Source organism: Lactuca virosa, chromosome 2 (assembly GCF_052849685.1).
Source record: "Lactuca virosa cultivar CGN04683 chromosome 2, Lactuca_virosa_CGN04683_v6, whole genome shotgun sequence".
Taxonomy (NCBI): domain Eukaryota; kingdom Viridiplantae; phylum Streptophyta; class Magnoliopsida; order Asterales; family Asteraceae; genus Lactuca; species Lactuca virosa.
The window spans coordinates 193,658,565-193,676,899 of NC_136427.1; the positions used below are offsets into that span (position 1 = coordinate 193,658,565).

At 37.9% G+C, this 18,335-nt stretch overlaps 1 protein-coding gene across 1 annotated transcript; it reads left to right on the forward strand.

The window, feature by feature from the left end:
• The first annotated feature begins 1,187 nt into the window (after positions 1-1,187).
• LOC145158092 (uncharacterized) lies at positions 1,188-2,219 on the forward strand. The gene has a single exon (XM_079077037.1). The coding sequence runs from the start codon at positions 1,188-1,190 to the stop codon at positions 2,217-2,219; it is 1,032 nt and encodes a 343-aa protein (XP_078933163.1).
• The last annotated feature ends 16,116 nt before the right edge of the window (positions 2,220-18,335 follow it).

The window sequence follows — 18,335 nt, forward strand, 5'->3', positions numbered from 1 at the left end:
CCTAAACTTTATTTTTTTTGACAAAAAAGTCCTAATTACCGGCTAACCGGAAAAAAAGGGTAAAAGTGTCAACAACTGCCGGTAATTTGGACTTTACTGTCAAAAAAATAAAGTTTATGACTTTCTTGTCAAATCGATGAAAATATTGGGACTTTAGTGTATATATCCCATAATTGAAAGAAAATTTACTTCCACCAGCTTCTAAATATAACATTTTCAATTACAAAAATACACATCTAAAAAAAATCTTCTTCTAGCTTTTTGAGATACAAAATCATTAATAATATCTTCAAGATCGATCTTATCTAACATATCTTTTTCTATACATAGAATAGTCAATCCATTCAACATTTCTTGTGACATTAACGTAATGCTTATGATGTTTTTACTCTTAGAATCCAAAATCGGTATGATACTTTACTTATGAAGGCTTGAAGCTACAAACAAACAAAAAATCATAAACTTTGATAAAAAAATGATGTTTTACCTATCTTCTAAATATGACGTTTTAGTGTTAGAATCTAGAATCCATATGATGCTTTATTGTTGAAGGCTTGAAGCTACAAACAAACAAAAAAAATCATAAACTTTGATAAAAGATTAACAAAAAAAACAGATTGCAATTTGTAAACAAACAAGAATCTTGAAAATTTACCTTAACGTCACAATAAAAATTGGATGTCGATGTAAGTCCTCTTTGAGATCCGAAATCAGAATATTTAATAAAAAAATTTGGGCTGCAGACAAGCAAAAATAAAAAGGTTTTAGCCACTTAATCAAAAATCAGCTAGCAACTTCAAAACAAACAAAAAAAAAATCGGGATTCAAATATTACCTAAATGGAATCGGAATGTTGAATCACAAATACTGCAACTTCAAAACAAATAAAAATACAGCGTCTTTATCAATACAGTGTTGACGAGAGCTATTTTTGGAGGAGGCAAAACTAACTATGGATATTATTGAGAAGATCAAATAACCATAGAAAATATTGTGTATATTTATTAGTCATATCCATTCCTTGTATTGCTCTTTCTTTGGTGGGTTTCCTGTTGTATGTAGCCCTATATATGTATCTTGTGTATTGGTCAATAAAGTACAACATATTAGAATTCTCTGTTACATGGTATCAGAGCATACCGCATAGAAATTCTCTAATCCCTCGTATTCGAAACCCTAAAAACACCATGTCCGGCAAAGAAATCCCTACCCCAGAAACCCGGATGATTGTCCAAGATGCTCCGTTCCCAACAGGGATCATCTTGGATGACTCGAACTATCAGCTGTGGTCACAGTTGATGGAAATGCGAATATCAGCACGTAACAAGCAAGGGTTCCTTATTGGATCCACCAAGAAACCAGAGACTGGCGAAAAACAAATCGAGAACTGGCTCATGGACAATAACAAAGCCAAGAGCTGGCTCATCGACTCAATGAGCCCCACGTTGATTCCAAGGTTCATTCGATTGAAGACTGCAAAGGAGATATGGGATGCAGTTGCGAAGACCTTTTATGACGGGACTGACGAGACCCAACTATTTGAACTAAACCGAAAGTTATTCAACACCCGACAGAATGGCCGGCCCCTTGCCACATACTACAACGAACTTATCGGTATCTTCCAAGAGATTGATACACGGCTGACGGTCGAAGAAGATGACGTAACTCAGGTAGTATCCCTAAACAAATTACTAGGGCGTCTTCGTGTGCATATTTTTCTAGTAGGCCTTGATGTGGAATTCAATCAAGCAAGGAGTGAGATACTGAGGAAAGACCCACCACTTGATCTTGAAGCATGTTATGCATTCGTACGAAAGGATCAAAGTCAGAGATCTGCCATGGATGAGAGCAAACCCGAATCGGATAGTATGGTAACCCTTGCAACCCGGAGCCGACCTGTGAAAGGAAAAAACCCGAACAACAAAAACTCAAATCTCGTATGTGCTCATTGTGGAGAAGAAGGGCACTCGAAACAACAACGCTATGAGATCATAGGCTACCCAGAATGGTGGGATTTCTCAAAGAAACCACGGAGGAAGGTAGGTCAAGCCAATGTAGCTACAACAAAAAACGACGAGACCACGTCGTTTGCAGCCCACACAGAATCACACGACAATCATGGTATGTCAAACAGCTCTAAAACTACGAATAATTCCTGGATTATTGACACAGGAGCGACAAATCACATGACCAATGATCCGAAAAAAGTCACAAGTTGAATTATTCCAAAACAGTCCATGGTCAAAACTGCAAATGGAGGAGTTGCGGATGTTACATATGAAGGATCTACTCAAGTTTCAAAAACAATGAACCTTGATACTGTTCTTGTTGTCCCCTCATTATCATCAAATCTCCTTTCTATTAGCCAAATTATAGACAAATTAAACTGTTATGTAACTTTCTGGCCAACCAATTGTATGTTTCAGGATATAGTGACGGATCGGATAATTGGCTATGGTATTAGGAAGGGAAATTTGTACTATCTTGAGGAAGAAAACCATGTCGCAGCACACAATACGGAAACAAAACAAGAAAAGAGATCACTGCCTTGGCTATGACATCGTAGATTAGGGCATTTATCGTTTACTTATTTAAAAAAACTGAAACCGGATATTTTTTTGAATAAAAAACAATTTGAATTTAGTTGTGGTGTGTGTGAAATGGCCAAAAGTCATCGGGTTTCATATTTGCCGAGTGAGAGAAAAGCCCCTGTTCCATTCATGGTAGTACATAGCGATGTTTGGGGCCCCGCAAAAATACCTACACCTAATGGTTATCGTTACTTTGTTACCTTTATTGACGAATGTACCCGTATGATTTGGATTGCTTTCTTAAAACACAAAGGAGAAGTATGTAACGCATTTCAGGAACTGTATGGGGTGGTAAAATCACAATATCAAAGTAACATTATGGTGCTCCAATCCGATAACGGAGGCGAGTACATAAATCAAGACATGGAGAGATTTTGCAAGGAAAAGCTAATTAGGCATCAAACTTCATGTGCAAATACACCACAGCAAAATGGATTAGCGGAACGAAGAAATAAACAAATTTTGGAGATTGTTAGGGCTTCTTTATTCGACATGCAAGTCCCAAGGCAATACTGGGGTGAGGCGGTTCGGGCTGCTGCGTACATCATGAATCGAACTCCATCAAGAGTTGTTAATTTTAAAACTCCCCTACAACAGTTGCATGAAATAATGAATGTTCCAATGGTTCTGAATCTCGAGCCACGTGTCTTTGGGTGTACAGCTTATGTGCATCAAAATACCGGGAAACTTGAACCGCGAGCAATCCGGTGCGTCTTTCTTGGATATGCAGAATTCAAGAAGAGCTATCGGTGTTATGATCCAAAGGAAAAGAAGATGTATGTCACTCGGGACGTTAAGTTCCATGAAAATATATCCTTTTTTGAACCCGGCTACTTCCCTCAGGGGGAGATGATGCTGTCTAATGATGAAAGCATACGTGAAGTGGTAACAGAAAACGAAACTGAAAGCATAATAGATAGAATGAAAGGTGATAACAATAACGGGAACATGGATGAAGAAGGTGATAAAAATAACATGAACATGGATCAAGAAACTGACGAAGATGTGAACTCACCTCAAGATAGCATCAGACCCGATCCCAACAACTGTGGAGCCAGATCCGAATCCATCGCAAGGTATATCACCTACTCCTATATCTGTTAATCTTGACCAGGATGTTGCACAGGAAGAAACTATCGAAACTAGGTATCCCGTAAGAAAAAATCGGGGGGTCCCCAAGAAACAGTACCAACCAGAACTTAAGTCAGGGTCCAAGTACCCTATTAATAATTACGTCTCCTCCCATAAGTTGGCAAAACCACAAAGAACCATGATAGAAGAGCTGTCAACGGTAGTTATTCCAAAGAATATACATGATGCTTTAAAGGACTCGAGATGGAGAAAGGCTGTAAACGATGAGATGGATGCCTTGCAACATAGTGGTACGTGGGATGTGGTCTCGAGGCCCCAAGGAAAAAAGATGGTAGGGTGCCAGTGGATCTTCACAGTTAAATTGAATGCTGAAGGAAAGATTGAAAGGTATAAAGCAAGACTCGTCGCGAAAGGTTATACGCAGAAATATGGGATAGACTATGGTGATACGTTTGCTCCGGTGGCGAAAATTAATACTATTCGAATTCTCATATCGATTGTTGCTAATAAGAACTGGCCGTTACATCTGTTTGATGTAAAAAACGCATTCCTAAATGGCACACTAGAGGAAGAAGTATATATGGATCCACCACCTGGAATAAATTGTGGAGATAAAGTATGCAAGTTAAAGAAAGCACTGTACGGTCTGAAACAATCTCCCCGGGCCTGGTTTGGGCGTTTTTCCAACTTCATGAAGACCGTGGGGTATAAACAGAGCGATGCAGACCACACGCTTTTTGTGAAGATACAGGGAGAAAAAAACGACGACTCTAATAGTTTACGTAGATGATATGGTAGTAACTGGCAACGATCCTGATGAAATAAAAAGGCTACAGACGGTTTTAGCTACTGAGTTCGAGCTAAAGGATCTTGTTCAGTTGAGATATTTTTTGGGTATTGAAGTTGCAAGATCGCAACGTGGTATTACTATGTGCCAACGAAAGTATGTACTAGATCTTCTAGTGGAAACCGGCATGCTTGACTGTCAGCCAGTAGAAACGCAGATTGAAATGAATCATGGTTTAACCTTACAAACCAGTCAAGTACCCGCAAATAAAGAAAGATACCAAAAGCTAGTGGGGAAATTAATCTACTTAGCTCACACACGTCCAGACATAGCATATGCAGTGGGTGTCGTAAGCAGATTCATGCATGCACCTAATGAAGATCACATGAAGGCGGTATACAGAATTCTTCGTTATCTTAAATCGTGTCCTGGAAAGGGATTATTTTTTGGAAAGAGTGACAGTCAAGGTGTTCACGGGTATACGGACGGAGATTGGGCCGGAGATAAGTCAGACAGGAAGTCTACCTCGGGTTACTTCACATATGTATGGGGTAATTTGGTTACATGGAGGAGTAAGAAGCAAAAGGTAGTGGCCAGGTCAAGCGCTGAGGCTGAGTTTCGAGGTATGGTACACGGGATATGCGAACTACTGTGGATCAAAAGGATTCTAAGGGATCTTGGAATTAAAGTAAACGAGCCAATGAGTTTGTATTGTGATAATCAAGCTGCTGTTAAGATTGCAAATAATTCTGTACAACATGACAGAACGAAGCACGTAGAGATTGATCGTCATTTTATAAAGGACCACTTGGAGAAGAAAATAATTAAGCTGCCATTTGTGAATTCTGAAGATCAGTTAGCTGATATGCTAACTAAAGCGGTATGTAAGAACACCTTCCACAGCTCTCTGGACAAGCTGGGAATGACAAACATACATTCTCCACCTTGAGGGGGAGTGTCGACGAGAGCTATTTTTGGAGGAGGCAAAACTAACTATGGATATTATTGAGAAGATCAAATAACCATAGAAAATATTGTGTATATTTATTAGTCATATTCATTCCTTGTATTGCTCTTTCTTTCGTGGGTATCCTGTTGTATGTAGCCCTATATATGTATCTTGTGTATTGGTGAATAAAGTACAACATATTAGAATTCTCTGTTACATACTTAGAGTCAGAAACGTGGAACTAGAGTTTTAAAATCGAAAATCAGAATGTTGAATCGCAAAACTGGACTCACAGTCACAAACTACAATGTCTTGATCATCTTTGTGATTTGTGAAGATAAAGAACAATTTGCTTAGAAGGTTATAAGATAAATCAGAACTGTGAATCAGACAATCGTTTGCAGTTTGCTTGATAGGAATGAATCAGAATTCAGAAATGAATGAGTTTTGATTTAGAAGGAACAACAATCGGTAGAAATCGGCCTCACACATCACACGCACCTCCAGCTACTAGATTTGTTGGGCTCACTTGTATAGTTAGGCTAATCTGGAATGGATAATTGGGCTGAAAACAATTAAAAATGTCTTATATATAACTAGGCTTGCACAAAAAAACCGGTTCAGGATCCGAACCGGTCACTGAACCGGTAAACCGGTTCACTACGAACCGGTCCACTATGAACCGAACCGATTCAAGAACCGAACCGCCGGTTCGCACCCGTTCGAGATTTTAAATATTGAAACCGGTTTAGAACCGGTTTAATAACTGTGAACCGGTTTGGAACCGGTAGTCAAACCGATCGAACCGGTTTAGAACCGATTGAACCGGTTTAGAACCGGTGTAACCGGTTTAGACATGTTCGAGATTTTCTATGACGGAACCGGTTTGAACCGAACCGGTTTATGGTTGAACCGGTTTTACTATTCACGAATCTGAACCGAACCGGTTTACTGAACCGGTTCGGTTTGAAAAAGAACCGGTTTGTTCACCCCTATATATAACTCTATGATCCATATATTATATATGGTACATATATATTTTGGGCCCTTTAAAAGATGGGCCCAGGAATCGAATACGCACAATACGTGAAGGAATCAAGTGGATAAGGTATCGTTTACGTAATCAATTTTCCCCTTCATATGGAAACACAAGACTTATGGAAAATATGTGCAAATCTAGGCCATGTAGCAGATGTCTATATTGCACTAAAATTGTCGAAATTGGGGAACGATTTGCTTTCTTGTGATTTCTTAAAGTGGAGGACTTGAAAAAGTTTGTTATTTTGGATTGAAAATTACCATCTCTTTAGTTGCAATCTTCACACGAAGTGATAAACACAAACAGTCACCAAAAGTGTTAGTGAAAGAAGTAGGTAAACGACCAATGGTTGTGAAGAAGAAGGTACCATTGAAGGAGACAAACACATATGTGAATGTGGTGGTTGTTTCTACGAATAATATTATGGAGAATGTGAATGTAGAGGGCAGGAACTCCATGGAATTATCAATAAAGCATTACTTGAGATTCCTGATCTTTATTGCATCACAACACGGGAGGTGAAGGATGTCTTGGTTTATCAATAATTTATATACTTTGTGAAAAATGGAAGGTTTCTTTGATGTGGAGATTAACTATGTGTGTGTGTGTGTGTGGTGGTGGGGGGGGGGGGGGGGGGGGGGGTGCTTGGGTGTTGCTTGAATTCAAATCAGAAAGTGTGCCAAAAGTTCAAGCAATATGAGGTATTCAAGTCCTTATTTAAGGCATTTCGATAGTTGGATAATCAATTTGTTATAAAAGACAAGGCTTGTTTGGCTAGAGATTGATGAGGTGCGGTTGTGTGTTTTCAACAAAAACTCGTTAACTACCGACAAGATAATGGTTAATGTGGCTAGAAAAATGTACCCGGTATGTGTCAAAGAGAATGTTGGACTCCTTCCATACAAAAAGAACGATGTAACTATGAAAATGATGAAATCATGAAAATATATACTCATGAGGAAAAATTAAGTAACATGGAGGAAGTTAATGGGCTGAAAAATGAGATTGAGGATGGAGTTAGTGATTCAGATGATGTAGAGATTATGTATGCCCTAATAAAAGAAAAGTAATTGTGTGATGGAAAGTGATAAAAGGGTGGGAAAAACGAATGTTCAGGCATATGGGTTTGTGAAAAAAGAATAAGTGAGGGATGCTATGAACTTAGAAACGTGCATGCAAACTGCTTATTGGGCTGATCACTGATCAGCAGCAAGAACAGGTGGCTGAACAACTGCTGGAAGAACCGACGCTTGCTGAGTGTTTCTCAAAACCTCCTAATTTTAAGGGTAATGTATTTCTCGATCACGATATTAAATATCCTTTCAAAGCACTATGGTGAATATGGGTAAGGTTCAATCGCTTAATAGCTCAACTTTTACTAAAGGTAATTCTTTTTCTATCAAGAAGAAATTTAGAGAACGTAATGGAATTCTTTAATTAATGATTTGATGAAATTCATTGAAATTGGTGAAATATTGGGGTATGATTTGAAAGGAAGTAAAAATGATCTCATTTTTTTTTTTACTTTAAAATGGATGATTAATGGATGATTTACATGGTGATAAATGAATATCATGTTATTGAATGTTTGTAGTCTTGGGAATAAAACGAAAATGTGGTGGATTAATAATCTTTGCTCAAAACATTTGATTAAGTTTATGGAGGTTCAAGAAACGTTACTTAATAGGATTGATTTGTTCATAATTAGAAGTTTTTTTTGAGGTAATTTCTCTTTTGATTTGATGTATAGTCCAATTTATGGAAGGTCTTAAGGTTGGGATCCGAATGTTTTTATTAAGACAAAATTGCAAGAATGGTCTCTGTGGTATGTTAAAACTAGCAACTTTCGTCCAAAATGGGTTTGGCTCGTAAGGATGGTCCAATAGTTTCGTTTTGTTGCGAGTTTAGTCCAAAAAATTTAAAACTTTTTATAATGACGGATTTGCCCTTGGTATTTTCCCTTTTTTAATTTTTTTATTACAGAAATCAAAAAAGAGAAAAAGAAAAAAAAGAAAATCTCTCTCTCTCTCTCTCTCTCTCTCTCTCTCTCCAAAAGACATTCCACAAAACGCCATCATCATCTTCTTTAAAAATCAAAATCATGCCCCTGAAACATTTTGGGGTTTGTTTACAAATAAATACACACTTAAGAATACTCTTTATAATCGATCTAGAAATCATCAATAATGGATTCACCCACCTGTAATGTCATCGACACCCCTTTACTTCCATTCGTCCTTCAAGCTTGATAACAATCATAGTTCCAAAGGGTTTGTGATGTCGAGATCTTATGAGACCCTAGTTATTGTGCTAAGCCATCAACTGCCATGCCTATTGTGATCTGCTAATGAAGTCATCGATTCCACCATCATCACAGATAGGCTAAACTAATGTCATTACCACCTCCGATGAGGTTTCCGACCCAAATCTAGAAGGTTTGCTCCCTCCGACAACACCTCTAAAATACATGAGAGATAGAGAGATCTGATTTTGTTGTGTGTGTATGTTCATCTGATTGTGTGTGTGTTACATCTGATTTTGTGTGTGTTCATCAGATATGGGCGAACTCAAGAACAAACCACAACCGATGTCGTCAGAATCCCTTCCTCGACCTCCCTTTCATCTCCAACTCGTCTATCTCCCTCGACTGTGGCAGCTCCTCCGCCTCCCCCTGTCGTGACCCCCCACCATCCAACATTCCAAATCCAAATCCACAATGGGTGTTCTTCGTTCTTGTTTTGGATATGAAATAAAACCCAAATCCAAAAGTTGAAATTAGGTATGTTCTTGGTTCCAAATTTGAAACGAAGATGAATAAGGATAGATCTGAAACAAAATCCACACACAAAACCATACTTGAAACGAAAACCCATAAATCGAGGGGGAAAGGGAAACGACTGGATCGAAGGGAGAAGGAAGAAGAACGGAATCAAAACAGAGGTGGTCCTTGGTTGTTCTTCTTCTGGAGAGAGAGAGAGAGAGAGAGATTTTATTTTTGTTTTATTTTTAATTGTTGTAATAAAAGAAAAATGGAAAATAAAATAATAAGGGGCAAATCCGTCATTATAAAAAAGTTCATAGGATATTGGACTAAACTCGCAACAAAACGAAACTATTGGACCGTCCTTGCGAGCCAAACCCATTTTGGACCAAAGTTGCTAGTTTTGACATACCACAGGGACCATTCTTGCAATTTTGTCTTTTATTAAATCAAACGTTCTTTGTAGGGATAATTTGATTATTGTGGAGGGGGAAAAGATTAACCATTGTCTTAAAAGTTTTATGTTGAATGTGGATGCCCCTCAAGACATCATGCTAAACAAGAGTTGTGTCCGGTGATATTAGGCTATCCAGTGTGGGCAACGCCCCACCGGCGTTTTGATCCGATTTAAGAAGGAAACGGCGTTACCGGAGGTTGTGGAGGTAACGGAAAGCAACGCCAAACCTATAACGCGCAAAAACGGTGAAGGGGTGGTGTTTGTGCCGTGGTAACGCCATTTTCTTGGTGTCACGTCGGAAAAACGCTGACACCGGATAGCCTTATGGATGTTTTTCTCATCTTTTGAAGTGGATTTGGATAGACATCATCTGGATCATCGTCCAGTGGCTGTCTAAAATGAGGAGGCAGATGATATGGTGAGAATTGCGTGGGGTGTTTTGGATTCGAGCTCTGTAGACAATATGTTTATTGTGCTAAAAGATAAACTCAAACAATTAAAAAAAATAAGATAACGGGATGGATCAAAGACTATCATGAGAAGAAAAATAAGTTTACAAATATTATTTTTTTGAATAAAACTTTTGTTTGATAAATTATTCAAATTAGACTTTTTGATATTGATAAAATAGTAGATGTGATGAGGATTCTCGACAGCTTGTTGAGGAAAGACGTGAGCTCAGAAACATATTTTGATATCGAAAAGTAGAAATTTCTAATGTAGCTAGCAAAAGTTAATATGGACTGAAAGGACAATAATTCTAAATAGAGAAATTAAATATCCTCCTACTTTTTTTTCCTATATATCCTCCTACCCAATGAAATGGTGACATGTGTAACATTTAATGCTCATTTAATGAGATTTAATGATATTTTAGGATACTAATATGACACATGTCATCATTTAAATTGGTAGGAGGATTGATAGGATTAAAAGGTAGGAGGATATTTAATTTCTCTTCTAAATATGTATTTCTAAAAAAGTTTAGCGTCAAGTGGCTATAAAAGGTGTGATGATAGATGGTGAAATGTTAATTAACTTATACGTGTGAAAAAAAGAGTGGTGTCCATTTTATAATAATAATAATAAAAACTTTTGTAGGTTTGATGGTGTTCGAGCTTGACTAAGCTCGAGCTCGGATCCAGTGACGGAGTTTGAAGTGTTGATTTGGGGGCCGAAAATAAAATATGTATAAAACTTGAAGAATAGGGGGGCCAAAGTCAAAATTTATAGCTTTAGGCTTAATATGTAAAAATTTTAATAGTTAAGGGTTAGTTATGAAAAAAAAACAGGGGGGGCCACAGCCCCTCCTGGCCCTACATAAGCTTCGTCCCTGCTCGGATCGTTTAATTTTTAAGAAGCTCGAGCTGAAGCTCAGATCGATTTGATCCTTAAGAATGAAGCTCAAGCTCAGCTAGTGAACAATTCAGTGAGCTCGCGAGCCTAAACGAGTCTAGACTTGTTTAGGCTCGCGAGCTCACTAAATGAAGTTCGTGACGAGCTCGTTTAATAAACGAGCCTCATATTTAGGCTCGAGCTTGACTCAGGTTCGTTTAATTTGATCTCAAGTCGAGTTTTTCACGAGTCGATCCCAAATAACTCACGAGTAGCTCGACTCACATACACCCCTAAGTCCAATGGTATATTTGGGTAAAATTTCCAAAGTTTGTATTGATAAAAAAAGTTATTACTATATTGTAATAGAAAGAAATGAAACTAAGATGCTATAATAAGCATATAAAGGAAACTACATTGTAATAATAAATCAATGAAAGTAACATACTTTATTTGAAAGTACGATGCTATTATTGCAAGATGATACAGTTTTTAGGGAGTAAAGCAAGAAAGTGGGAAGATGTTTTTATGTTGTTTTAGGAAACTCAAGAATCTGTTAGGCTATTGTTCTTGAACTGTTTAGTTAATTTTGCCGGTATTGAGAGGGTTATTTATGTCTTTTTTATTTCATTTTTTTTTGTTAACTTCTGATCAATATGCAAATTATTAGGTTGATAAGAATAGATTGGAAGCGAGTTTGGTCAAAATATATTTAATAAAGAAAACTCATCTTTTCAAATTGAAATGGGTATCATGGTGATCTTGAAGAAAATTCATTTGATCATCTCCCTAGAAGTGTTAAGAGTGTACATTCAACAAAAAATATTGATTAAACTCCCGCCGCAACGCAAATGCAACCCTAATTTCTAATTAAAATAACAAAAATTAAAGTTACAAACTATCAATATACTTCCAAATCTCCTAAATTCTCAATTTTCATCTTATATAAAATTTTCATGCTTAAAGAGTTAACTATTATCTTCAAAAACACTTAAAAGCTTAAATTTTAACATTTTAAATAAATATTTTCAGCAGTCCTGTTTATTTTAAATAGAAAATAAAGTTATTAATTGAAATTTTACACTTGAAAGCTAAAATTTTAGACTTGAATAAGAAGTGTTACATCCAATTCCACTGCTTCCAGATGTACAAAACTAGGTATCTTAAGTGAGCTTTTTTTATATAACGTCCCAAAAACCAAAGCTAATTTTTTTTACATAATATAACATCAATTTTTAATAAAGTTACATTCAGGATAAATCATTTGTTCATTAACCATTATTCAGAAATCAGAGTTATAATGAAGACAGTGCAGAATCTCGAATCATAAAGCTGTTGATGTGTGTGTACAATCATGCCTTTGCAATCCGATAAGTACCTACCAAATATTTAATTCACAACTGTAAGCACAAAGCTTAATGAGTTCCCCAAAATATCTCATACATCACAACATAACAATCAGCTATGATTTATCAGCAACCCTGGGGACTATCAGCAGTCCTAGTGTGCTAACAACACGCCCTGTGGATTAACAGCACACCGTCCATGTTATCAGTAACCCTGGGGACTATTAGCAGTCCCATGGACTTTTAACAGTCCAGGAATTATCAGCAACTCAATTCACCTATAGTAGTAATCGACAGATAAGACCCATCTGGTCAACATGCACATACTACAACACAGGCAAGTATAGTGAGAAGACTCACCTGAACTACTCAACAGAAGCTCAACAACTACCCTAACAACATAACAGCCAATCCAAGCTACCTAAATCCAAACTGATACCACTTCTTACTCAAGTACTCAATTCTTTCCAAGTTTGACCAAAAGTCAAAATGGTCAAAAAGTCAACAGTCAAAGTCAACGTCAACGTCACGGCGTGACCATTCCTTGCTCACGTCGTGAGGATGCAAGGATAAAACATTCGTGATTCTGGGCACCTTCACGTCGTGACACATCCTGAGTCACGTCGTGGCTTCTAGTCAAAAAGCCAAATCTTCATTAAGTGCTTTATATCTTCAGACCAAGGCCCATAACATCAGATCTAGATCCTAAATAACTTCATAATAGATAAAGTTTCCAACTTTATCCATTAGGATGGTCCAAACAACCAAGATCTAGTCTTTAAGTCTCAAAAGGGAAAAAAATTCATCTTTCTCAACTTAATTCATTAAGTACAAGTCAACAACCTTCAGATGTAAATCAACATGATGTTTAGATGGACAAAGTTTCCAACTTTATCCATAATAATGTCTCAAACTTTCAAGATCTAAACTTTAATACACCAAAATGACCAAAATGACCAATATAACGTGCATGGCTAAAAGGGAAGGAAAAAGATCATAACTTTCCTAGTTCGTGAGGTCCAAGAAGCATCCCAAAATGATCAAAATATGTTGGAGTCCAGATCTAAAATATACAATGTTCTTGGGACCTTGTAGAGTAATAAAGTTATAAACTTTATTCCTAACTCTCACTCAAAACTCATTAAAATGGATCAAAACACCAACTACACTTAGATCCAAGATGAAATGTAATAAAGCTTGGAACTTTATAACTTACAAAGGTCTACAAGGTAGATGAAAGTTGAGATGTTCAATTGCCAAGCTTCAAGGATAAATCTTGCATGAAAATATTGCTCCAAAACCACCAAAAAAAACTCCAAAAATGGATGAGAGAGGATAGGGGTGGCTTAAATCTTAAAAATGGAGGCTAGGGTTCTCCCAAGAGGTTCTAGATATGATGGAGGCTAAGAAAATACCCTAAAACATGAATCCTTACCTTTAAATACCTTGAAAAGCCTAAAAATGTGTGGGTTTGGGTTGCACAGTTATCTCGTCGTGAGAATATACTTCTCACCTTGTGAGAACGGGTTTCAACCAAATTCCATTCCAACTTCAAACATTCATAAGTTCTTCGTTTCGACTGCGTTTTCGGTGATCTTTATATGCACATAAAGGTATTGATGAGACCCACAACCCTATATAATTACTTTTGACTTAATACATGTCGAACTAAAATCATAATCCATGCAAGAATCCCAAAATATTACATTTCCCATTTTAACCTTTTTCTTCCAAGCACAAATCGAAGGCTTTAATCACTTAACCAACATTATCATCATCCAATAAGGTGTAAACCCTATTACCTTGAATCCCAAGGCCTTTACTCAATCCATTTATAATCCACAATCCCGAAATGAGAAACTTCTCGAAACAGGATATTACAATTCTCCCCCACTTAAAATGAATTTCATCCTTGAAATACGTCTTTGTTAGGATCTCTGAAAACAACGCCAACATATTCCATAAGTTTCCTATAACCACTTATAAATCAAGGCATATTATAAAGAAAAAACAAGAGACCACTCGGAAATCCATAGCTGCCAACAACAACCCAATAACTTAAAAGTACTCAACCGCAATAACTATCTCTCTCTCCCTAACTGAAAGGCCCAACTTCTAGTAAAAACCACTCTAATAAGAACTTCCATAATTGTATCTACTAACCATCTCCATCAATGTACTACACAAAATCGGGAGCCCAACTATCTAACTCTAGAGACATACATAATGGTTGACGATCATCCACTCGTCATTCTTACCCTAAGTCCCTGATCAGGAACACCACTAAACTGCATAGCAACACTCAAAACATTCCGATCAAGAATTCCAACCCATTCTAAATTCAGAAATCGCCTAAAAGTTCCCAAATACACACTTGACTTCCTGACAAGTTGTGACTAACCAACTGTTACCACGAGCGTAACCATGGTCAGTACAAAATCTCGTGCGACACTTAAACTCTCACAACAGCTCAGGTGCATAACCATTTACCAAAACATCCAAGAGACTTATAACCACCCACATCACTGATCTCCTAGCATTCCAACTAGCACACCCTTATCCCTATGTCAATTCAAGCAACTATGGGTAATCAGCGACCCAAGGGCTATCAGCAGTCCTGAAAATATTCAGGACATCCATCAGTTACTAAGACTCAGCTAGTCAAGCATGCACACCGCTACGACATAGGAAATATAGGGATAGAGCACACATGAAACCTCATCATAAAAAGAACATAAGTCCACTAATAAGAATCCCAAAAATGAGCTGCTAATATATCACCATGACTTTTCTATCAAGTCAACACCCTACAACTCCCTGACTCAACCTGCCGGTGACTATACTGCACAAACGTCCGTCTATGCCACACGACTAACAAACCAACACACGGGTCTCCACTATGCAACCCACTCTTAAAAATGAAATCCATGATGGCTTACGACACGCCGTGATACTATCCAACCATTGGATGAGAAGCTCACGAATCCTCACCGTTCTTTACATCATCCAACCACAAGCATGAAGAGTCTCGAACAACATCCAACGGGCCTAAAGACATACCACCGTTATTACATTGACCAGTAAGAACTCAGTCAACATCTCACTCAACACTTTCTAGGAATACCGGAGCCATACCATCCTGAAACACACACTCTTCCACAATCCACTGCCACCGACACATCACCAAACGAAACATGACCACGCATAACCAACACTATATAGACAATTGAATTCTCGTTCCAACTTTAAAGCACAACTTTTAACACCCTCTAGGAGGAAACACAATGATCCCCAGCCGACTGTGTTCCTTCTTAATCGTAACCTTACCCAAAAGGTGATGTACCCGTGAATCGGATGATGCGACCAACCTCAATTGCTATTAGACACATTCTTCTAACAACCACAACAAGATCCCACATCTTGTGGGAGCTGAAAATATCCCATTAATTAGAAAAATACCAATAAAACTTCCAATCTCAAAGAAGAAATCCAAAATTATCCATAAATGCTGCCAAAATCCTGGTCGAATCAACTCAAAAGCCAACCTAGCCAACGGGACCTGCCAAATCAAACTTTGCGTAACCACGATGATACCTGAAAAACTAAATATCATTTCTCTGATATCCGATCTTCCAACAACTAATGCCAACTGCCATCTCAATCCCACTAGGGACCGCAATTCCATAACCAAGAAGTCGACAGAACACCTACACATAGGCCAAGATACAAACTTTACTGAATTTAACTAAGGGTTGATGCATCAAATGCACCCTCAACTGATACCGCTTGCAACCTTCGAATAACCTCAACGAACCCTGAGACCGATCAACCATTGACTAACTCAACCAAAAACATAACAAACCCATATCATGGGATAACCATGCTTTCCATACCCGATACACAATTAAAGTGGTTTAAGCTCCTTCATTCCAGTCCATGGAGCTACCACAAAAGGACTACTGGCCACAACAAATTCCATACCCATCAGCTTCCTGTTGTGAGGACAACACACACTCTTAATGGCAACTTACTTTGCACCCAAAATTCGAACAAACCTTAAATTCTTCGCATCCATGGAGGGCTCCGGCGGACCCCTGATGAACGCAACGAGAAACTTCCAGATCACGAACACTTTGATAATAGCCCACTTCTTTCCCCAATGCATCCATAAACCATGAACAAAAATTTAACATCCCTAAACGACATATTACTCTGACTCATCGTGAAGAAACCATAAAATCGGATCGTCCGACGATTCTCCAAGCAGAATACCCAGTTCTCTCCCACTTAGGGTTCAAACCATCATAAAATGACGTCTGGAACCCTAAAGCCTCAGACCGGCTTAATCATGAACATACCCGGCTTGAATCTTAGAATGTATATCACAACACATAATGATCATAAGAACAAGAAATCTACGAATCTCGAATGGAGACTTCGGAGTCCTTTCTCCTAACACCGCCCATTAAACTTAGAGAAATTGGCCACAACACCATTGGATAGACTTAGCATCTTCTGAACTGAACTTACGCAGAAGAAACCTTACACTTGGAGAATTGATCCACAACCTCATCCTCCCCTTAAAACTTCAGGAATCCCCCTATAGATGGCTCAAAACACAGTTCTGACAAACTCAACACCTCCAAATAACTCTTCTGACCATAACAAGATCATCTCGATGTGTCCCCGAATACACCCAATCTCCCAGAGTTTGCATTACGTATTCCACCTACAACATGCCCTTCACCTTGTCCATCGGACCACGAGAATCACCTAGTATCAAATATCCCTTCGCTGCGACATAGAAACAATTTACTACGAACCAGAATTCACCTTCCTTTAGCAGAACTGATGAAGAGATCACCATTTTCTATCTTAACCGTCGACTGACCCACAACCGAGCTCTCCTACCTAGAACACATTGTTGGATTAATGTCTAAGTCCATAACTATATTTGGTATGTACTTGACCCGACCCGGCATGGTCCATTTGGGTTGCACTTCACCGACACAATTTATATGGATAGTCTTTTGAGAATAGTATATTTATGATTTATATTAATATATTATAAGTTCTAATATATTAATATGGAATCATATTATTTAATTAGTATTGATCAAGAATTAATTTAGAATTAATTAAGTGATCAAAAAGAACTAATTAAATATAGACTCTTATATATATGGAATGGGCCAAGTTCATTTAGGTTGGGCTAAGCTTTCATGGATGGTCCATGGAGCTTTTAACCCATGGATCCTATGTAAATGAAAGGTCATGGGTATTAGGGTTTACATGGATGTAACCCTAATCCTCCATAATATATAAAGGGGTCCTTGGCTCACAAAATTGGTACAAGTGTGTGAAAATAAGAGTGGGCCGATTTTAGTGTGTATACATATTCTCTCAAGTTCTTCCAACGTGTTTTGGTGATTTGTGATTCCATTTGAGGCTTCCACACTATTGGGGCTAAGCTCTTAAAGCTTGAAGACATCAAGCTACGTAAAAAGGTATGTCATCTAACTAGAACTTTGTAGTATAGGTGCTTCATAATATGCTAGTTAGGATAAAACCTTGGAATAGTTAATATTTGCATGTATAATAGAGAAAACATAGATCCAAGGTTTATAGGGTTGCATGTACACCATATGAGTGTTAGAATGCTCAAAACCCAACACACATGAGGCAGGAAAACACAACCTCGATGCCACTACTTCGAGCAAGTTGTTGATAATCACAACAACTTCCTTCTTGAGTCCTGCGACTTCGACTGACACTACTTCGAGCAAGTTCCTCGATGTCTCTGAATCAGCTAAACCTCATAGGTTTGCACCAACCAGTCCCAAGATGTCACGAGAACCCAGGCCCAAACGATTACCGGTCTCATTCTGCACAATCCTAGGTGACAGGCCGACATTGACGGGGATGAATGCAATTAACGCTGGTGCTATACTACACTATCTACCCTCTGTTATTTTCTT